We start from the raw sequence: 22,372 nt of genomic DNA on the forward strand, positions 1-22,372 counted from the left end.
GTGTCTGGGGGCTGGAGGTTCCCGGGTGCTGTGCTTGAGCAGAGGAGACGCAGTCATGGCTGGAGGCTGGACGTCCCGGGTGCTGTGCTGGAGCAGAGGGGACGCAGTTGTGGCTGGGGGCTGGAGGTTCCCGGGTGCTGTGCTTGAGCAGAGGGGACGCAGTCATGGCTGGAGGCTGGACGTGCCGGGTGCTGTGCTGGAGCAGAGGGGACGCAGTTGTGGCTGGGGGCTGGAGGTGCCGGGTGCTGTGCTGGAGCAGAGGGGACGCAGTTGTGTCTGGGGGCTGGAGGTTCCCGGGTGCTGTGCTGGAGCAGAGGGGACGCAGTCATGGCTGGAGGTTGGAGGTGCCGGGTGCTGTGCTGGAGCAGAGGGGACGCAGTTGTGGCTGGGGGCTGGAGGTTCCCGGGTGCTGTGCTTGAGCAGAGGGGACGCAGTCATGGCTGGAGGCTGGACGTGCCGGGTGCTGTGCTGGAGCAGAGGGGACGCAGTTGTGGCTGGGGGCTGGAGGTGCCGGGTGCTGTGCTGGAGCAGAGGGGACGCAGTCGTGTCTGGGGGCTGGAGGTGCCGGGTACTGTGCTGGAGCAGAGGGGACAGTCGTGTCTGGACGCTGGAGGTGCCGGGTGCTGTGCTGGAGCAGAGGGGACGCAGTCGTAGCTGGAGGTGCCGGGTGCTGTGGTGGAGCAGAGGGGACACAGTCATGTCTGGGGGCTGGAGGTTCCCGGGTGCTGTGCTGGAGCAGAGGGGAAGCAGTTGTGTCTGGAGGCTGGAGGTGCCGGGTGCTGTGCTGGAGCAGAGGGGACGCAGTCATGGCTGGAGGTGCCGGGTGCTGTGCTGGAGTAGAGGGGACGCAGTCGTCTCTGGGGGTGGAGGTTCCCGGGTGCTGTGCTTGAGCAGAGGGGACGCAGTCGTGTCTGGAGGCTGGACGTGCCTGGTGCTGTGCTGGAGCAGAGGGGACGCAGTCATGTTTGGGGACTGGAGGTTCCCGGGTGCTGTGCTGGAGCAGAGGGGACGCAGTTGTGTCTGGGGGCTGGAGGTTCCCGGGTGCTGTGCTGGAGCAGAGGGGATCCAGTCGTGTCTGGGGGCTGGAGGTGCCGGGTACTGTGCTGGAGCAGAGGGGACAGTCGTGTCTGGAGGCTGGAGGTTCCCGGGTTCTGTGCTGGAGCAGAGGGGACGCAGTCATGGCTGGAGGTGCCGGGTGCTGTGCTGGAGCAGAGGGGACGCAGTCGTGGCTGGAGGTTCTGGGTGCTGTGCTGGAGCAGAGGGGACGCAGTTGTGTCTGGGGACTGGAGGTTCCCGGGTGCTGTGCTGGAGCAGAGGGGATGCAGTCATGTCTGGGGGCTGGAGGTACTGGGTGCTGTGCTGGAGCAGAGAGGACGCAGTCGTGGCTGGAGGCTGGAGGTGCCGGGTGCTGTGCTGGAGCAGAGGGGATGCAGTTGTCTGGGGGCTGATTGTTCCTGGGGCCATCTTGTAGCAGGTTTGCAGCCCCTTTTCTCGGTGCAGTTGTGCCCTCTTTTCATGTGGGTGTGTGGGATGGGGAGGAAGGTGCTAACCTTGGCTGGGTCTCTGGATTTTTTGTGGTTTTTCTCTGTGAGCAGCTCTCACGCCCAGAACAGGGGAGTGGAGCTCAGTCTGATGGGTGCCCAGGCAGGGAGAGTCACAGCCAGCTTCTTGTTCAGCCCTCTGATCCGGGGAGGTGGAGCCCACAGGGCAGGAGGGGGTGGCACAAGTCTAACCCTCTGGGCCAGCTTGCTCTAGTTTTTCAGGGGTTCAGGCTTGGGCTCCCAGCGGGGAAGAAGGGCTTTTCTGGGGAGGTGGATGCATGTCTGGCCGTGGGAGGGGCTCTCAGCCCGGGGACCCGAGCAGGGTGCTGCTGTCCTGGGGTATGCCAATGCCAGGGCGCACCTGGGCATGGGGGGGAGAGGGCTGGCCGGGGTGTGCGCCCCCGGGCACGGCCGGGATCCCCAGCGCGGCCCGTCCCGGCAGGGTGACTCGCTCGCTCTGCTCGAGGCTGGCTTGGCTCTTGGTCCCTCCCTCCCAGCAGCGCGGCTCTGGGAAGGGGAGAGACACACCCAGCCCGGGCTGAGTTACAAGAGCCCAGCCCTGCGCCGAGCAGCGTCCACTTCGTGCGCTCCGCCGCCGGGACAGGACCGGACCCTGCGTGCCAGGGAGCAGCCACCGCCGCCAGGAATCCGGGAGCGGGCTCGGGGCTGGGCAGTACCGGGACCCTGCCGGGCATGGCTGTACCGGGGAGCTGAGAGCCACTGACCCGCAGGTAGGGACCAGCGGCCCCGGGCGCGCTCGGCCACAGGGGACCCGCCCTTGGCACCGAACCTGGGGCGGGGAGCTGGGGCCGGGCTGGCGGAACTTTCTGCCTCCTCCCGGGCTGGCGGTTCGCGCCCGTCTGGTGTCCCGGGAGCTGGAGCCTTCGTTGCGCGTAGGGTGGGACCGGACCGGACCGGGTCTGGCGCTGAGAGCCCTGGGGGCGCTGCGCCTGCGGGGGGGCGACAGGGGGGTAAAAGTCCCCACAGCTGCAGGGGGCGTGTGTGTGAGGGAGGGGCTGGGTGTGTAGGGGTGTGTGAACACTGGGGCTATGAGGGGGCTGTATGGGGTGTGTGTGGGGGTGTTGTGTATGGGGGAATTTGTGGGGGGTTGTATATGGGCTGTATATAGCTGGCGTTTGCATATGAGGTGTGTTTATGAGGTGTATATAGGTGGGGTTGCATCTGAGGTGTGTATAGGTGTTGTGTGTCTATATTGGCAGGGGTTGTATATGGGGCATGCATGCAGGGGGATGTATATGGGATGTGTATAGGCAGGGTTTGTGTACAGGGTGTGTGTGTAGGTGGCGGTTGTATACCGGGCGTGTTGAAGTTTCTCTTGCTCCAGGCTCGGGCTGGGGGCAGTTTGGTGGGGGGGCTGGAGCCTGCGGAGCCTGGAATCTGCTCTGGGGCTTTGCTGAGTGGCCATGCAGCCGTGGTGCTGGAGCTGTCCTGAGCCCCCCCTCTCCCAATGGGTGGGGACCCCTGCACTGGACCCGCTCCAGCCGCCTGTGGAATGTGGTGGTTGGAAAGAGTGACTAATTCAAACCAGGCGTCGCCAGTGGCAGGCCTGTGAGAGGCACAGGGTGTGTGTGTGCAGGGGTGGGGGAAGAACTGTGTCCCTGCTCAAGTCTGGGAGCAAAGCGCCCCCCAATCTTGTAACGTGCGTCCACGCCACCCTATGCTGGAGCGCATGGTGCCCTCTGGGGAGCTCTGAGCCGGGCTGGGGAACTCGCGTGGCTGTGGGGTAGGGAAGCCTGCAGGGCGCTGATGAGCCCCAGGTCTGTGGTTTCCGGGCGCTGCGGGGGTAGCTCAGGCGCTGCGCTTAGTTGCGCTCAGGGTGTGGCACCTTCTCTGCCAGTTTGGAGGCAGCAGCGCTGTGTTGCCTTGACGCAGCCTGTGGGGCCGTCACAACCCCTTTCTGGTCACTGACCCAGCCCTCACTTGAAGGGCCAGTCCCTTTGTGCCTCACTCACAGGGAGAGAAGGACCCGGGTCCCCCTCCCGTTCTGCTGCTCCGGGCCTGGCAGCTTGTTTCGGGCTTCACTTGCTACAAAAGTTTATTTGAGTGTTGTTGACACTCAAGTTTTAACTCCATGTTTCCTGTGGCAAAGGGCCCAGAATGGCTGGTAGCGGGCTCCAAGTTCAATTCATAGGGACTTGTTTTTTGTGCAGAGAGACAGTTGTATTTGGAAGTCAGGGATCAGTTTGTACTTGGGCTGGGAAACTGGAGATGAGTGGGGCCCAAAGGCCTGGAGAGATGGACAGACTGAAATGGAGGTATCAGACAGACAGAAGGACTGATGTGTGACTGTTAGATGGAGAACTCTGCGCAGGGCAGCCAAGAGTTCAGGAGTTGGTGCCGTGGTCCCTGTGGGTTGTCAGCTGGGTCGCCTAAGCACCAAGTGATAATTTGCGTTTCAGCTGTCACTCGCTATGGGGAGGACTTGTGGGGAACCCGCTTTTCGCTGGAGGTACCATTCCCTGGAGGGCAAGATTACTGGGTGGAATTCTCTGGCCTGTCCTATTGAGGTCAGATTAGATGAGCAGTATGGCCCCTGAGGGTTTGGAAATCCAGGAGTCTATAAAATGACAAGCTCTTCTTGAGGCTTTTGAAGCTTGGGGAGATGTAACTTCAGTCTTCTGAACACTGGCGTATTTGGGAGGGGCCTACTGGATGAGAGTCAGGCTAGGAGCCAGGACTCTTGGGTTCTTTCCCCAGCTCTGGGAGGGAAGTGGGGTGTAATGGGTTAGAGCAGGGGGCCTGGGAGCAGGACACCTGGGTTCTAGTCTCAGCGTGGGAGGGGAGTTGTATCTAGTGGTTAGAGCATGTGTCTGAGAGTCTGAACTCCTGGGTTCTAGTCCAAAATATATCAACTGCTCTGTTCCTCGGTTTGGCCATCATTAAAATGAGTGTGGCAGCTCTGCACTAGCTCACAAGTGGGGCTTGGTTAAGAGTCATAAAGTGCCGTTAGCCCTCTGAGTGCCAGGGGCTAGAGAGCTGTTATTTTTATTTTTATTACAGGCACTGGGGATGTTTTTCCAGAGGACACTAATTAGTATGTTGGTGCTGAGCTGGGGTCTAGGGGCACAGAAGGGACAAGCAGACAGTCCCCCACCATGGTGGTTGCCTGAGAGAAGGGGGCACTGAGAGAGGTGAAGAGAGAGCAGTGGGGCAGAGTCAGTGACAGAGAGGGGCTGTTGCAGAGAAGCTTGACTTGTGGCCTAGAGGTCCCAAGGCAGTTCTCCGAGCAGCTCAGGGTCCCTCTTCCAGCCGGGTATCCCACCCCCTGTAATAGGAGCTGGACTGTTTGGTGTGGTCTTATGACACTGAGGCAGTTTGCAAAGAGTGTCAGGAGGCCTGCGAGCTGTACAGTGTTTGTGTGTGTGTGTGCATGTGCGGGGGAAGGAGGGGCGAGGCTGTTAGAAGTTACAATATGTTTCCATGATCCCCTTGCAGCTCTTTTGTGCCTAGGCCTATTATTAGGCAATACACTTATTTACAGAGGGACTTGGGTAGCTACATGTATAATCTTGTACTTGGTGTTTGCGAGAGTCAAGGCGGCTTAGCTGTCCCTGCACCCCCTGGAAGCGTGTGGCAAACTGATCGGGGCCGGGGGCAGTGTGTGTTCCCCCAGCTGGCATGAGACCATTTTCTCCAGGCGAGGCTGTGGTGGTGGGGGTTGTGTGTAGGGTGAGATGTGCTAGACCGGGGTGAGCAAAATTTTTGGCCCCAGGGCCACATCTGGGTATGGAAATTGTATCACAGGCCATGAATGCTCACAAAATTGGGGTTGGGGTGCGGGAGTGTGTGTGAGGGCTCTGGCTGGAGGTGCGGGCTCTGGGGTGGGGCTGGGCGTGAGGGATTTGGGGTGTAGGAGGGTGCTCCAGGCTGGGACTGAGGGGTTTGGAAGGTGGGAGGGGGATCAGGACTGGGGCAGGGGTACAGGGGGGGCGGGTGAGAGCTCTGGCTGGGGGTTTGGACTCTGGGGTGGGGCCAGAAATGAGGAGATCAGGATGCGGGTAGGGGCTCTGGACTGGGGCAGGGTGCTGGGGAGGTGAGGGCTCCAGCTGGGGGTGCAGACTCTGGGATGGGGCTGGGGATGAGGGGCTTGGGATGTAGAAGGGTGCTCCAGGCTGGGACTGAGGGGTTTGGAGGGTGCGAGGGGGATCAGGGCTGGGGCAGGGGGTTGGGGCATGGGAGGGGGTCAGGGATGCAGGCTTTGGGCAGCGCTTACTTCAAGCAGCTCCTGGAAGCAGCGGCCATGTCCCCCCTCCAGCTCCTACGTGGAGGCGCGACCAGGCGGCTCTGCGCGCTGCCCTGTCCGCAGGCGCCGCCCCTGCAGCTCCCATTGGCCGCAGTTCCCGGCCAGTGGGAGCTGCGGGGGCAGCACCTGCAGATGGGGCAACGTGCGGAATCCCCTGGCTGCCCCTAAACGTAGGAGCCGGAGGGGGACATGCCACTGCTTCCAGGAGCTGCGGCACGTGCGTGCAGAGTGGCCCCCGACCCCGCTCCCCAGCTGGAGCGCAGGAGTGGGGGAAGCCCCAGACCCTGCTCCCCAGCGGGAGCTCGAGGGCTGGATTAAATTGGCTGGTGGGCCAGATGTGGCCCGCGGGCCGTAGTTTGCTCACCCCTGTGCTAGACGATGGCATAGGTGCTGGAACTAGGTGGGCTCCCCCTGGCTCGAAGTGGTTTCCATCATACACAGTGTTTACAGTTTGGTTTAGTGGCTCTCAGCACCCCCACTATACAAATTGTTCCAGCGCCCCTGGACGATGGACTCTTTGTTCTGAGGGCAGCGGTCTGGGTGCCCAGGCTGCTCTATGGCGGGTAAGAAATACCAGGAAGCTGCCCAGTGGGCACAAAGGCAGCACGATATGGCATGGGACAGACTCTGGAAGCTGCCTGGCTTTCACAGCTCATGGAAATGGGGGACAGGGCTTGATGAGAGGTAATTCAGGGGCCCTTCCAAGCAGACTTACCAGTGTGAGAGATAGATGAGACATGGTGGAGCACATGAGGGGGCATAGGAGGAGCCAGGTGTCCTCTCTCATCACCCCCTGCTCCCTCTCTGGTTCTGGGAACTCGGGCGTACCAGGCAGAGGCCGCAGCTCCCTTGCTGCTTCAGATTCGTATTGCACTGATCTCTCTGCGTGGGCTTGCCCCAGTGTTGTAACATGGTTAGGTAAATAGCTAGGTGCTGTGGGAAGCACCAGCCCCAGGAGCAATTACTATGGTTTCTGCAGCACCCATAAACTCACGGGGTGTTACACAAACAAATGAAATAAAGGCCCGTTCCCTGCCCTGGAGAGCTTGCCATCAAAACGTGAGACAAGCTGCAACAAGTGGGAGCAACAAAGTGTGTGTGTATGTGTGTGTATAAGGGTCTAGCCAGGTTCTTATCTAGGCACCTATCACCACAGCATGGGTGTGTGTGTCAGTCTATCTAAGTTCTTATATAAATGACTATCACAGTAGTGTGTGTGTGTGTGTGTGTGTGTGGAGTGGGGAGTTGGCAATGGTGTTGAGGGGGGAGTGGGTTTGGAGGTGTGTGCATTTGTGGAGCCTAGTGATGGTGGTGTGCATAAGGATTTATAGTGTGTGTTACTAAGGATTCAGGATGTGTGCAGGGATTTGGGGGATGTGTGTGCGTGGAGGGTTTTGGGTGTGTGTGGGAGGGTTGGTGTGTGTGTAGGGGTTTGGGGGGGGTGTATGTGGGGGGGTGCATGGGGGGTTTGGGGTGGGGTGAGAGGTGTATCGGGGCTTGCGTGGAACCTCTTTCTCATTTGTATGCTTGGGGAACCAGTTGTGTGTTAACCCTTGGGCTGGCTCAGCGCCCTCTCCATTCCCAGCGGTCTCTGGCTCCTGCTTCCTAGGTCGGGAGGAAAGTAACCAAGAGGCAAAGGGTAAGCTGAGGCCCAGCAAGGCCTTGGCCAGTAGTCACTCTCTGTGGCCAGCAGAGAGTAGGAATTCTGGATAGTGCGTCCTCCCCTGATTCCCACCCTGCCAGCTGTTTAGGGTGACTCTGCCCTGCTTGCAGGCACCAGAACTGTTAGCCTGCCCCAGCAACCTGTGCTCTGGGCCCCTCTGTGAAACAAGAAGCTGGCTGCATTGGCACAGGCCTGCTGGCATGATGCACTCGATGTTTGTGCACAGGGTGGAGTCTCCCTCTGAGTCTTTCCTGCTGCCAGGGGGATCCCTTCTCTTTGGACAGCCAATGGCTGGTCTCCTGTTGTGACCCCTCCATTGTGCCCTCACTTCCCCATTCTCTTTGGATGCAGAAAAATCCACCAACACTAGGCAGAATATTCCCTGCCCCCCCAAAGAGAGAAGTGCCCTTAGAGACTTACCTGTCCCTGTAGCATCTGGGCTACACTGTATTTATCCCCTCACACCCTTGCTGTTATCCCCATTGGGCAGGTGGGAACCAAGGCCCAGAGAGAGCCACTTGGCCAAGGTCCCACAGCAAGTCTGTCGTGGCACAGAGATTTGAGCCCACTTCTTCCAAGGCCCAGGCTCCGCACCCTTCTCCACTGCTCCAGCCCTACTCTCCAGAGACTTCCTGAAGCCCACTATTGATTTTACATGGCAGGTACTCAGATACGAGGGTGATGGGCAGCAGAATAAAACCCACAGAGAGTGAGCTGTGTGGGGATGCCTGGATAGATGGAGCGGGGTAATGGGGATAGAGAGCTAGATGGGCACGTAAGGAGGCTGGATGGATGGGTCACTATGGTGATAGAGAGAAAATCAGAGGGTGCCTCGTGATCCAGATGCTGATGTGGTTGGAGCCAACGTGCTGGGCTGGGGCAGTAACTGGATTTCGAAGGCAGTCATGTGACCTTCTGGTGTTATTTAACTCACCAGGGATGTGGCGCTGTTCCAAGGGCTCTGGTGAGGGCTGCTGCTCTGCCTCCCACACAACCCACCCCCCTTTCACTCTCGGCACTAATTGGAAAGAGCAGTGTGTCCCTGGGGAACACAGGCGCCCACTTGTTCACAGAGGCCAGTCCCAAGCCGAGAGCAAAGCGGCGCATTGTTCTCAGCCCAGCGCCCCTCACAGTCACACCCGAAGATGGATGTGTGAAATCTGCAGGGCGCTGGGCAAAGAGCACAGAAGGACTTCCGCATGCGCCACGGAGCGGCTGGGCGGGAGCGGATCTCACAATAGCCTGCCAACCTCGATGGGCAGCAGAGCTAGAAATGTGTCACTGGTGGGCAATGGTGGGTGCTCCCACCTCTGCTTGCTGCCATATGGGGCGTGTCATCCCTGGCTCCTTCCTCGACACCAGAACAGCTTCTTCAGCGCCCTCCAGCACCCACCTTTGCCCTTCTTGTCCTGTCTGTCTCCTCATTCCTGGGCTCGTTCTTTATTTTCCTTCTTGTGCCCATCTCTGTTTGTGCATCGGTCTGGTTGTGCACATGTGGGTGTGTGAGCATGTGCATATCTATGTGTGTGGGTGGGCACATTCATCTGTCTCTGGGTGTGTGCGCACACGTGTACATCTGTGTGTGTGCATGCGCGTACACCTCACTGTATATGTTTCTGTGCATCTGTGGGTGGGTGCATACTTCTGTCTCTGGGGGTGTGCACGCACGTACATCTGTCTGTGTGTGCACACGTGTACAGCTATCTCTGGGTGTGTATGCATGCGTCCCTTGGTCTGTGTGGGTGTGCACACATACATCTGTCTGTGCGTGTGTATGCACCTGTCTGGGGATGCATGTGTGCATGCATGTGTGAGTGTGTGCCCACATGCGCACCCCAGTGCGCGGGTGTGATGGGATGTGACCACCCTTGATGTAGCTGGAGGAACACTCTGGGAGAATCTCCTGAGAACTGGCTGCAGGAGCCATTTATCTGTGTTTGCTGCCATGTACAATTAAGCCGGTATGAAGCAGAGCGGCTCTGCCAGAGGGAGTGGCATCCTGAGCTGGGCTAACGCCAGTCCCCACAGATCAAACAGACTGTGGGGGCAGGGTGTCCAGAACAGGACCCTGGGTGTCTGGGCTGGCGGTGCTGCGGGGCAGCGTTCTAGCACAGGCTGTGTTACAGCAGCTGGCTTTGCTCACAAGAGCCTGGGAGGGTCACTGGCCACCTGCCGCCATCACAGCACGAGTTTCCTTGCTTAGGGCAGCCATGTGGTGTCGCACCCCTTGCCCTGCCTGTAGGTTCAGTTGGCTGAGGGGCCAGCAATTCCTCCTGAGCCCTGGCAGAGACTCAGCCTGAAGGGGCTGCATGAGAGGACATGGGGGAGCAGGAATCTCCCCAAGTGAGTTTTTGAGCCTTTATCTTTCCCCAGCCGAGAGGCTGCAGAGTGGGAGCTACCGGGGTGGGTAGTTGGATGCTGGGTGTGTGCAGTAGCCCAGTGTTTGGTTGTTAGCTGCCTGGCACTTATGTGGATAGCCCAACATGTGTCCTGCTGCCACAGGGATGTAGCATGGAGGCTTCTGCATTCAAGGCTTGAGCACAGGAAGAGTGAAAACCACAGAGCCTTGTTCTAAAGGTCTCAAACTGTATAGAACATGGTTTAACAATGTGTGCGCACCACGACGGAGGGGATGCTGCCATATGTGTGTGCGCCATGACAGAGGGGATGCTGCCATGGCTTGGCACAGGAGGTTCTCGGGTGCTGTGCTGGAGCAGAGGGGATGCATTTGTGGCTTGGTGCTGAACTTGGAATCTGCCTCACTCACCCTGTGAAATCTCTGCTCGGTCTCCACCGAGGCTGGCAAAGGTCACCTGTCTGATTGTGTGCTGACCATGGATTTTCCGAGATTAGCTGCCACTGCAGCCCCAGCTTCGCTCAGCAGATCTTCCCTTTGTGTCCTGAGTGGAAGTTTGGGATTGCGTCAGCCCATCGTCTCTGTGCACACAACAGTCACTGACAGTGTCCAGTGGGCCTAAGGGGATTAGTGCTCTTGCTGCCATGTGCCTTCCCCACGCTATGTGTGCGCTAGACACCTAACTGTTTCTGGTCTGCCTCCAGTCTCAGTCCTCCCTCTCCTGGAGATGGTTTGGATGGTGATGGCAGCTGGAGTTCTGGAGGTGGCTGCCCGGGACCCTTCCTGATTGCAGATTGGAGGCTGGAGGTGCTGACCAGTGGCCTGGGATCATAGATTATCCCCTGGTCTGGGAGCAGAGTGCAGCTCTCCTCTTTCTTGAGGCCTGGGGATGATTATCTCAGTATGTTTGGAGCGAATTGGTGTAATGACCTGGCTATGCAGCAGGCAGGGTTTCAGCCCATGGAGGTGCTGAGGAGAGGACATTAAGGATCACTGAAGTCTGGAGGAAACCCCCGAAGTAGGGATTACGTGGACCTGGCAGCAGCCTCTCTTGTTTGCCATCAGCCAGCTGTGAAACCAGCTCTTTGCACATATAACTAACCAATGCAGAGGGATCCTGTCACCCAGCTGGGAAATGCAGCTGCCTCTGGGGGAGGGTGGGGCAGCTGTCTGGGTGCGCACAGCCGTGCTGCACAGCAGCTCGGCCACAAGCTGCTCCCTCTTTCCAAACGCCTGGAGATGGGGGAGGAGTGAAGGCGGCCGTGACCTGGAGTGGAACTGGCCCTTGAGCAGACACCTGAGTGCAAGAACAGAGAAGTGATGAGGCTGGGCTGGGCTGAGTCTCGTGTGTGTGCCACTGGGTGAGCACAGAGTGGGACCATGCAGTCTGCACACTCCGAGCCATCTCAGACCCAGCTCTGCAATACGGGGAGGAATAATGTCCTGGGTGGGGGGTGCCACCCATCCCAACTTGGGGCTGCCTGGGCCATCAAGTCCTGCAGGAAGGTCCCAGCTTCTTCCATGATCTGGGCTGTGATGCCACAGCAGGGATGACAGGTTAGTCTCCCTAGGCCCAGAGCTTCCTAGCTTTGCTCCCTGCCTCTGCTTCTCCCTGTTGGAATCGATACCAGGAGACACCAGGATAAGTCCCCTGCTCCTGCCTTTCAAGTTCTGTTCTGGTCACTTTAGAATCTAGAAGCGAGGAGCCCTGTGCTTCAGGCTCGTCCTTTGCCGAACGGAAGGAATCCTTGGGGACCTTCCTGGCCTTAACTGGGAGCCATCAAGAACTCCAGCTGTCCTGCTGTCCCTGTGCCTGGCTGCTGGGGCAGAGACCCTTTCCCTGGGGACAAGGGATCACAATCCCTTCGCAGCCAGTTTTCTCTCTGCTTGAAGTCGGAGGCTAAAACAGACACAATTGCTGAAGCATTTTCCTGCCTTTAGCCTCCCCTTGCTGGAGGTTTCTCCTGTAGGATGTGTATTGTGGAGGCACCTTGGAGCCCTAGTCGGGGCCAGGGCCCCACTGTGCTAGCTGCTGGACAAACACAGACCAAAAGAACGGTCCCTGCCCCCGAGAGCTCACACCCTAAGTATAAGACAGGGGACGAGCGGTGGATGCAGACAGACCAAGAGGGGAACACAAGGAAATGGGGTGGGTCAGCATGATAGGCAATGGTCTCAGCACCCCAGCTGCCTGGCTGCTGCCTGTCCCCGGAGGATGGGACACTGGGGGTTTCTTTGGAATCTGAACATTCACAGTCCTGGGTGGAAATAAAGACAGTCGCTTGCGAGGTTCTCCAGGGGTTGGGACTTGTGGAAGGAGGAGCTGAAATGTCTGACATGCGCACAACAGCCAAGGGAGGCAGGGTTAGGAGCTGAGCCTTTGTCACCTTTCCCGTGAGGCAGAGGGACTGCAGTATGCCCAGGTGTGTCCGCGTGGGTAGGGGAGCTGCAGCTGGAGGGACAGAGACTACCTTTGCAAAGCCCCAGCAAGACTCCGGAGGGAGGTTTTGTTTCACAGCTGCTGTGCATACTGTTCGCCTAGGGGAGGAATAATGCTCTCCTCGCGGAGTATGAGTGTGCCCAGTGAAAGGCCTGTGTGCAGGGCAGATGCATCTAAAAATAACGAGAGCTGAAACACGTGGTGAACCTGAGAATAACACCAGCAGCTTGGTGACTACATGGCTGGCATTGCTGTGCAGGATGCCTGCGGGGTTTCCCCTTGCCAGGCTGGAGGGGCAAGCGCTCTTGCGCTCACTGGAAACCTTCCCCTCTTGCAGCTTGGCCTTTGCCGGGTCTGAGGTGGAGCTGACATGTAGTGAGTGCCCTAGTGGGAGTTGGATACTCCTCCACCGCTTGTTTCATGGTGAATAGGGCTGTGAACTCTCAGGTGTTGGTGCTACAAGTATTACCATGGCCTAAGGCCTTCTCCAAGCCAGGCTCCCTGGGGAAATCTCCTTTTGGCCCTGCTGGGGGCACAGGACTCCCCAACCTTTCCCCTGCCATTTTGTCTGTAGCTGCCATGGGCAGGATAAGATGCCATGATGTGGAGGTGCCCTGCCCCCCAAGGGCTCCCAGTGCTTCAGCACCAGGCTTAGCGTAATGCTGGGAGATCACCCCGCAGAGCGGAGTGCAGGGGCACGGCCTACAGGGAGGGGAAGACAGCAGCTGTGGGGTGGGGCTGGGAGGTAGCGTGTGGTGGGGGAGAGAGGAGGGTTAGGCACACAGACCATTGGGGCCTTTCCTCCAGTGGGCAGAACAAGCCGGCTGTGCGATTCTTTCTCTGCTTTGATCCCAGATGGGCTGGACTTTGGGCCCTGTGCTGGCTGGCATCTGGGACTGAAAGGCCCAGGAGGGCTGGCTGAGACTTCTGGCCTCTCCCTCCATTCATAGCAGCCCTGGTGCACGCTGAGTCACTTCGGAGGCCTCCACACCCACCCCACAGGCCTCTCTCCTGAGCCACCTGAGAGGAACAAACCAGTTTGTTCTCCACTTCATTGCAGTTTTCCAAATTACTGAGAAACCAAACAAGTTGAGTGTTTCCAGCCTGTGTGACCCTGTGCGACGCAGACATCGCCTCTCGGGTCCGGGCACCCTGCATGAACCTGCAGGACAGCAGAGCCACCAGGCTGCTTAGTGAGAGCCTTTCTGGGGCTCTAGAGCAGTGCTTCTCAAATAGGGTTACCACACGTCCGGATTTTTCCCGGACATGTCCGGCTTTTTGGTCCTCAAATCCCCATCCGGGGGGAATTGCCAAAAAGCCGAACATGTCCGGGAAAATGCTTTGCCGGCATCCCTGTCCCCTGCTTACCTTAGAGCGGCTCCGGCGGCTGCTGCTGCTCCCCCCAGACACCTCAGCGCAGCCGGAGCCCGGGAGGGGAAGCGCCCGGCCGGAGGCCCAGGGTCTGGAGGTCTGGGGGCTGCCCGGCAAACCATGAAGCTGGTAGTGCTCTGGCAGCTGTTTCGCGTGGCTGGGAGGGAGGAGGAGGGGGAATGCGGGGCGCTCAGGTGAGGGGGCGGAGTTGGGGAGGGGACTTTGGGGAAGGGGTTGGAATGGGGGCGGAGTTGGGGCGGGGCTGGGGAAGGGGCGGAGTTGGGGCGGGGCCGGAGTGCGGAAGGGGCGGGGCCCCGTGAAATGTCCTCTTTTTTAAAATGTTTTAATATGGTAACCCTGACTCAAAGCTGGTCTGCTGCTTGTTCAGGGAAAGCCCCTGGCGGTCCGGGCCGGTTTGTTTACCTGCCACGTCTGCAGGTTCGGCCGATCGCGGCTCCCACTGGCCGTGGTTCGCCGCTCCAGGCCAATGGGGGTGGCGGGAAGTGGCGGCCAGCACATCCCTCGGCCCGCACCGCTTCCTGCAGCCCCCATTGGCCTGGAGTGGCGAACCATGGCCAGTGGAAGCCGCAATCGGCCGAACCTGCGGCAGGTAACTATGGCGGCAGGTAAACAAACCGGCCCGGACTGCCAGGGGCTTTCCCTGAACAAGTGGCAGCCCGACTTTGAGAAGCACTGCTCTAGAGCACGATCTCAACGCGTGGCTTGGGGACCAGCCAATGTGCCAGGCCTGGCCAGCCATAGTTTTTTCCTGTCACCTTTGGGCTCTGGAGGGAAGGGGGAATGGTGCAGGTGACTCCGATTTACAGCATGATCCTGAGAACAGACATTGGCTCCATGGCTCCTCCCAGAGCAGATTGGTTTGCATTTCAGCAGGGCTCCCGGACGGGTGCTTTGCTGCGTGGTCAGAGCTCCAGTAGGAAGCTTGTACCAGATCTGAGCGCCTTACAGTGCAGAGCAGCATAGTCTGTGAACAGCCGTGCACTGCCCTGGAGTAAGGTGCTGCCCAGCGGAAGGGTGACAGAATGGGATGATGTATAGCGATGGAGGCACAGGTGGGTGTGCACACACCTTGCCAGTGCACAGGTATGTGTGGGTGAGTGCGTGTGCACACACCATTCTTGTTACAAAGGGAGCCTGACACATAAATTGTGTGTGACCCACTAAAATTTTTTTTATTTACTATTTTCCTGCAACAAGGCTATGGATTTGCAAAGACAACCCACCTCCCCAGGTGTTTGAGATGCTGGAGGACTCACCCGGTTTGAGTTTTAAGTCGGGGAGGTGGAGCCAGTGTGGGTCTAACCTGCCTGACCACATCCCATTAACTTTTCTTTAAATTATTGTTTTAAAAATGTGTAAATGCTAGAATGGCGAGTGGTGCCACTGTTCCCCCTGCCCTGGGCTGCCCTTCTCCTGACTTGGGGAGTGCATTGAAAGTCCATCTGGATTGGAGACCTAGGGACTGGTCTGGGGAGCTGGGAGGGGCTCAGGTTTAAGCAGTTGTCTTTAGAAAGCTGTCCAGTGGCTCTGAATATTACCTGTGATGCTCCCAGACCCAGCTGGCCAGTGCCCCTGGCTGGCAAGGGTGGTGAGGCAGATAAAGGAGAGGGGCAATCAGGGTTACATTTGACAATGTGTTGCACAGCTGCTGCTATTCCTTTCCCTAGTGATGTTTTTGAACACTCCTTGTTTAGATCTGTGTTCTTCAGGAGCAGCTGGGGATGGTGGGTTTTGTTTTAAGCACAGATGCAGGTTAATCCCCAGACAGCTCTGTGCCTTGGTGACACAGACTGACTCCCGTTGGTGGCCATTTAGAAGTCGTGGATTTACAAGGAAACACTTTGGGCCCACTTCTCTGCAGCTTGGGCAGTTGTTTCCACCGATGCAAAGTTCTACCAGCCCTGCAGATGGCAACAGGAGACTGGCGCATCCAGCCCGTGGTATCTAGGGCTCTGAGCTGGAGAGATGCTGAGCCTTGGCCTCTCCAGCGGAGTTCACAGGGAGGGAGGAGTGCAGTGTCCCAGGGGGCTGCACGCTGGGACAGGTGGTTGGAGGCAGGACATAGCAGCGCCTAACATCATGGATCTGAGAGCAGATTCTGTGGTAGCCGATCTCCCCTCGCATTGTTATTAACATTATTGCCTCTCTTCGGATTTTAAGCGAAACGTCTGGGCTGCCTTTGGCTTACTCAATTCCACCATCTCCTTTAGATTTGCATCTTGGCAGCTCTCCTGGTGGGAAGTCCCCACTTTAGCCTTGCATGCTCCCCAGGCAGCCCTGAGCACCAGATCTCCGGCTTCATGGTTGCTTCCGTTGATTTCTGAGCTCTGCAGCAACCGCTCAGAGATTTTAAAGCCAGAAGGGGCTGTGGTCTGTAGATTGCACCCCACTCCGGGGCACATTCCCTTCATTGTGTTATGCTTCTGGTTGCAATTTTGGCTCCTGAATTCAGACGCCTTTGATTCTGCAAGAGCTGACGCAGCTCAGTCCCTCACAGGCTTGGATCCCTTGTAGTGCTTCCAGCCTGGGACCTGTGCTTGCTGGAAACGGGAAAGTTTCTTTGCCTTGCTAGCTGGGGAAGAGGAAAGGTGGGGCAGCTCGCGTGGGTGTTGCTGACAAACACCAGCTAGGCAGAATTAGCAAAGGCACAGCGCCCCCTGGTGGTGACAATCCCATGGGCAGCCAGGCCCAAGCAACCCCCCATCCAACTTGTTACATCAGGTCTCTTTCCTAGCCCCTAGTTAACCCCTTCCTGCTCAGCAAAGCCTCTGACTAAAGAGTGGTTTTGTTGACCATGGTGGTGGGGGTGTCCAGCTATTCCCATTGCCCTGATTAGGAACAATTCATTCAAAGAAACCTTTTCTTTTACTGAGCTCCTTGGTGCTGGCCATGCATCACAATCCCTGCTCCCCGCCCGGGCTCTCACGTTCTCTGACATGTGCCATTCTTCACATACTGCACTCTGTGCTGGGAAGCTCTGGCTGCAGCGTGGTTCACAAATTCATGGCATGCAGGCAGGGGCTGGTCTCAGGAATTTGGGGTGAGGTTCTGTGGGCAGAGTTAAAGCCTCCAGAAAACCTTAACTTTGTATTTCCTGCCTGTCCACGTGTTGGGGTTTGTTTAAAGTTTCACCGTGATGCATATCTCCTGGCTTTGCATCTCTCCTTTTTTTTTTTTAAACACCTCAGTGTTCTTTTAGGGTGAAATCCATTAAAGTCAAAGGCAAAACTCCCGTTCATTTCAGTGGGGCCAGGATTTCCCTCTCAAAGTTCATTTTCACTTTATGAACATTATCAATTTTAAACAATGCTATTTAGCTCTTATGTACAGCTTTTCAAATCTTTCCTCATTGAAGCAATTAAAAAACTGGCAATCAAACCTCAGTGTCTTCTATGTTGCATTGTTTTCTGTAACAGCACGGGTAGTTCAGATACCAGGGTCTTTTTTTTGTTAGATCCTACAACTGTCTTACTGGGCTCATCCTAGAATGGACCAGAAAAAGCTAAATGTAAAAAACATACAAACAGGTGGTTTATTAAGAACTCTTTGAATTCTCTGCTAGGCTGGGAAGTTGATACCGAAGGTCAGCAAGTGAAGAGAGGAATTCCTGGGGCGGTTCCAGCCAGGACCAAAGTCCCAACAAGGTCAGTCAAACTGGATCTGCCCATTCATCCCTCAAACAATAAAACACGCTTGATTCGTGCTCTCTCTGCTACACCTCCCGCAATATCCGTGCTGGGTGAAATCCAGCCTGTGCAGAAGGCCAGCACAAAGCCTGTGCAAGCACGTACATCCCCATTGTCCAAGCTCTCTGCATAGGGATGACTCACCTCTGCAATTTATGCTTTGTGGTTTAGGGGCATTGAGACTGTGCCCAGCCCATGTCCATCCAGACTGTCAGCCTCCAAAGCTAAACTACAGAGATAAACACAAAGGCCTGTGACTGCCCCCTTGCTTTGACTCCTGGAGTTCAATGGGGCTGCACTCCAGTAACCGAAGACAGAACTGAGCCCAAAGATTATAGCTTTGGCCTGTAAACTTTTCTGTCCATGTTGTTTTAAGAACGTAAGAACGGCCATACTGGGTCAGACTAATGGTCCATCTAGTCCCTTTTCCTGTCTTCTGATAGTGGCCAATGCCAGATGCTTCAAAGGGAATGAACAGAACAGGGCTATTATCAAGTGATCCATCCCCTGTTGTCCAATCCTAGCATTTGGCAGTCAGAGGCTTAGGGACACCCAGAGCATGGGGTTGCGCCCCTGATCCTGACTAATAGCCATTGATGGGCCTATCCTCCATAAACTTAACTCATTCTTTTTTGAACTCAGTTCTAGTTTTGTTTCATTTAGATGGAGAAGGAAGAGGAGGAAACCCGAGAGATCCTGCTCCCCAACTGGAAAGGAAGCGGCTCTCACGGAATCACCATTGACCAGACGGAAGATGGGGTCTTCGTGAAGCAGGTGGTGCAGACTTCCCCTGCTGCCAGAACTGTGAAGGAAGGTGAGTGCAGCGCACCAGCCCGGAAGCAACACGTGTTGTTGTGGGAGGGTGGTGGTGGGGTTGTGCTGGTTTATCACTTTGGGGAGAGAATGAGGATTATGGGAAATTCTGGCTCCACTTCCCTTGTTCCTTTGCAACCCTTTTATCGTAATTCTCTCTTTGCTGCTTCTGTAGCTTTAAGGCCCCTGGCCTCCATGGAGATGGCTCCTGCTGCTCGGGGCTCCTTGTCCTGATTCTTTGCTGATGGAGACTCCTCTCTCCATTTTGCCCTGTCTGTTTGCCTCTTCCCTGAGGTGGGGCTTTTCCTGCCACTCAGCTTCTCTCTCCTTCCTGTGCTGTGCTGGCAGCACAGCCCATATATTATGTGCATTACGGTAGCACCTAGAAGCCCCCGTGTGCTACACAGATACACAGTGGGAGACAGGCCCTGCCCCAGTGAACTCACAGTCTAAACAGACACAGGGTTAGGGTGACCAGATAGCAAGTGTGAAAAACTGGGACGTGGTGGAGGGTAATAGGAGCCCATATAAAAAAAAAAAAAGCCCCAAATATCAGGACTGTCCCTATAAAATCGGGACATCTGGTCACCCTACATAGGGTGGAAGGGGAAACAGAGGTACCGAGGGTGGAAAGGGACTGCCCAAGGTCAGTGCCAGAGCTGGGAATAGAACCTAGGAGTCCTGGTTCCCAGTACTCGTTGCTCTAACCCACCAGACCCCACAGCCCTCCTAGAGCCAGGGATAGAACCCAGGAGTCCTGACTTCCCGCACTCCCTGCTCAAACTGACTAGATCCTACTGCCCTCCCAGAGCTGGGAATAGAAGCCAGGAGTCCTGGCTCCCAATGCCCCTTGCTCTAACCCACTAGACCCCACTGTTCTCTCCCGGTGGTCCTGTCTAGTGCTTTACCCATTGGATAGTGCTGCCTCCACAGCGTGTTTGGGGCCTGCTCCAAGGTGCTAACACTCTCCTTTCTTGCTGCAGAGCTGTCTCACTGACTCTCTATGCCTGGAGGTGGGATTCAGTCACTGATGGCTCCATGTGGTGCTGTTGGGGGCAGGGGGGAGCCCACAGAGACGTATGGTAACAGGGGTGTGTGTCTTTCCTCCAGCCACCCTGGGAATTAAACCAGGAATCAGCAATACGGGGGCAGCAAGACCTTCCAGATTAACCCCTCTAGGTTCCTGCCAGCAGATCACAGCCATGAGCTGAGTGCTGGAAAGCATTTGGCAAAGTTGCCCCTTCTTAGGCTGCAATGCTATTGAAGAGGCTTTTGATTATTTTAATCAGCCCTGTGTGTAACTGAGCGAGATTTGTTTATTGCTTGGGCCCTGGATTGCCAGTGCCATCAGCTTGGCTTCACTGCCTTCTCTCTGCGCCTGTAGGGGATCAGATTGTGAGCGCCACCATCTATTTCGACAACCTGCAGTCCGGAGAGGTCACGCAGCTGCTGAACAGCATGGGCCACCACACGGTGGGGTTGCGGCTGCAGCGAAAGGGGGACAAGTCTCCATTGCCGGGACAGTCATGGTCACACGATGTGTTCTCACCCAGGAGCCCAGAAGTTGTTCTGGTGAGTGAGGGAGTGATGCAAGCTCACGGGGGAGGGAAAGCAGCCCAAGCATTCCTGCAAACTGCTCCATGTGGAGACTGGAGCAGATTTATTCCACTGCAGAACCCTGGCTGCCATCCCTTATGTCAGGAGATCCTCCAGGCCAGAGAGGGCATTGCAGAAAGATACCTGATACACCGAGAGCCTGGAGTCAGACACTGCAGAGATGGTCAGGGATGGGGACAGGCCAGGGATGCTGAGTCAGCATCTCTGTGGGGCAGCAGCTCCTATGAATGTACAGCTGCTCATAGAAAAGAGCAGCAGGGCCCAGGGTGACTTGACCTTCTGTCATAGCAGCCCCCCGAAGGAAGGAGATGCAAATTGCAGCCCTTCAGGAGGGAGTCAAGGCCAGTGATTATTACACACGTTACTTTACTGCAGCACTAGCCAATCTCCCCCTTCTCCTTCAAATCTCTCCTTCCGGCACTCTGGTGTTAACCAATGTCTCTTATTTTCAGAGTGGGGATGATGAAGAGTACAGGAGAATATACACAACGAAAATTAAACCACGTCTGAAGTCGGAAGATGCAGCAGAAGCTGAACACACAGAAAGCAGAACCATTACCGTCACCAAAAAGGTCACAGCTTATACCGTAGATGTCACTGGACACGAAGGAGCAAGAGAGATTGACATCAGCAGCCCAGAATTTAAAGTTAAGATTCCAAGCCATCAAGTCACCCATATAACAACAACAGAAATTGAAAAAGAACCTGGGAAAACCGTGATCAAAATACCACAGGTGGATTTGTCTGGGAAAACAGACTTCAGTATGGGCATCAGAGGTAGACCTAGTGGCATCTCATATTCTGGACCAACAGTTGAATCATCCACCAAAAGGTTGGACTTTGGTGCCCCTGACGTGCACATGAGAGAGCCCAAGGTGGGCACTGAGATAAATGTCTCAGGACCTCAAGTCACAGGCGTTCACTTGAGAACCCAGACAGACTTTAAGCCAGCAGAAATTCAAGTTCCAGGTGTGGACGTTGTCAAATCGGTTAATGTTTCTGGCACTAGAGTCACAAGCCCAGAGGGCAGCTTGCCCAGAATCGATGCAAATGGACAGAGGGGAAACCTGGATGCAAATATTCACATTACCGGCCCTAAACTAAATGGAAAAATGGGTGTTTCAGGCATAGAAGTTAAAACTGAAGTTCCAGGAGGCAAACTGCCGCAATTTGATATTTCAGGCTCCAAGATAAGAAGTGATACGGAAGGTCCCAAAGTTGATGTTTCATTTTCAAAAATCAAGGGTCCTTCAGTTGATATTTCTGGCCCTAAGATTCAAGGTGATATCAAAGCTCCAAGGGTGGACATTCCTCTTTCGAGCATCGAATATGATATGCAGGACATTAAAGCTCCAGAAATTAACATTGAAAGCCCAGGAAAAATAAAAATGCCTATAATGAAGATGCCTAAATTTGGCTTCTCACCTTCAGCTTCTGATACTGATGTTCGAGCACCACAGGCAGGTGTAGACATTTCTGTGCCAAAGATACAGGCTCCTCACCTGGATATCACAGCTCCATCTGTTCATATGGAAGGTCCAAAGGAAAAACTGAAATTTACAGTGCCTTCAGTGGAAGGTGCTAAAATTGCAAAGCCACATGTGGATGTGGCTGTCAAAGGACCTCAGTTGAAGGGAGTGGTGGAAGTGTCCTCTCCAACACTAGAAGGTCCCAAAGTTGGTGTCAAGGGTCCCAAGATTGATCTTGTGGCTCCTGATGTTGATATTCAAAGTGATGAAGGAAAAATAAAATTGCCCTCAATGAAATTTCCTAAATTTACTGCATCAGGTTTCAAAGGGGAAGGCCCTGGTGTGGGTGTGACGCTTCCTAAGGGGGAGATTGCTATTGCAGGCCCCAAGGTAGACATCAGCACACCAGATATAGACACTGGAGGAGAATGGAAAGTCCCCAAATTTAGGAAGCCTGAATTAATTAGTCAGACACCAAAAATCTCTATGTCAGATGTGGACCTGAGTCTGAAAGGCCCTAGCCTGAAGGGAGATGTGGATATTTCAGGGCCAAGGATCAAAGGGGATCTGAAAGGACCCACTGTGGACATTAAAGACCCCAAACTAGACATTGAAGCTCCTGGCATTGACCTTGAAAGTCCTGAAGGTCAGTTGAAAGGGCCCAAGTTCTCAATGCCTTCTTGGAAAATGTCACCATCAAAAGTATCCATGCCGGATGTGGATGTGAATCTGAAAGGGCCTAAACTGAAGGGAGACATGGATGTTTCTGTCCCACAAATAGGAGGTGACTTGAAGGGACCTCAAATTGACATAAAAGGCCCCAAGTTAGATATAGATGCTCCTGACATTGACATCAAAGGGCCAGAAGGACACCTGAAAGGTCCCAAATTTAAGATGCCTGAAATGCACATCAAGACCCCTAAAATCTCCATGCCAGACATTGACTTGAATCTGAAGGGTCCTAAGCTGAAGGGAGATGTGGATGTTTCAGTGCCAAAGCTGGAAGGGGAGTTGAAAGCTCCTGGAATTGACATTAAAGGCCCCAAAGTGGACATTGATGCACCAGATGTGGATATTCACGGCCCAGATGGTAAACTGAAAATGCCTAAACTGAAAATGCCAAAATTCAGC

General features: G+C 55.7%; 1 protein-coding gene across 1 annotated transcript in view; it reads left to right on the forward strand.

Annotated features, from left to right (window-relative positions):
- The first annotated feature begins 2,156 nt into the window (after positions 1-2,156).
- LOC112109665 (neuroblast differentiation-associated protein AHNAK-like) overlaps positions 2,157-22,372 on the forward strand; it is a 28,217-nt gene continuing 8,001 nt past the window's right edge. Inside the window, 5 exon segments of the mRNA XM_029911192.1 lie at positions 2,157-2,272; positions 17,219-17,300; positions 18,006-18,156; positions 19,540-19,727; positions 20,225-22,371. Coding sequence (XP_029767052.1) covers positions 18,006-18,156; positions 19,540-19,727; positions 20,225-22,371 — 2,486 coding nt within the window. The 5' untranslated portion in view covers positions 2,157-2,272; positions 17,219-17,300.

Source organism: Terrapene carolina, unplaced genomic scaffold (assembly GCF_002925995.2).
Source record: "Terrapene carolina triunguis isolate 2854851 unplaced genomic scaffold, T_m_triunguis-2.0 Scaffold89, whole genome shotgun sequence".
NCBI lineage: Eukaryota > Metazoa > Chordata > Testudines > Emydidae > Terrapene > Terrapene triunguis.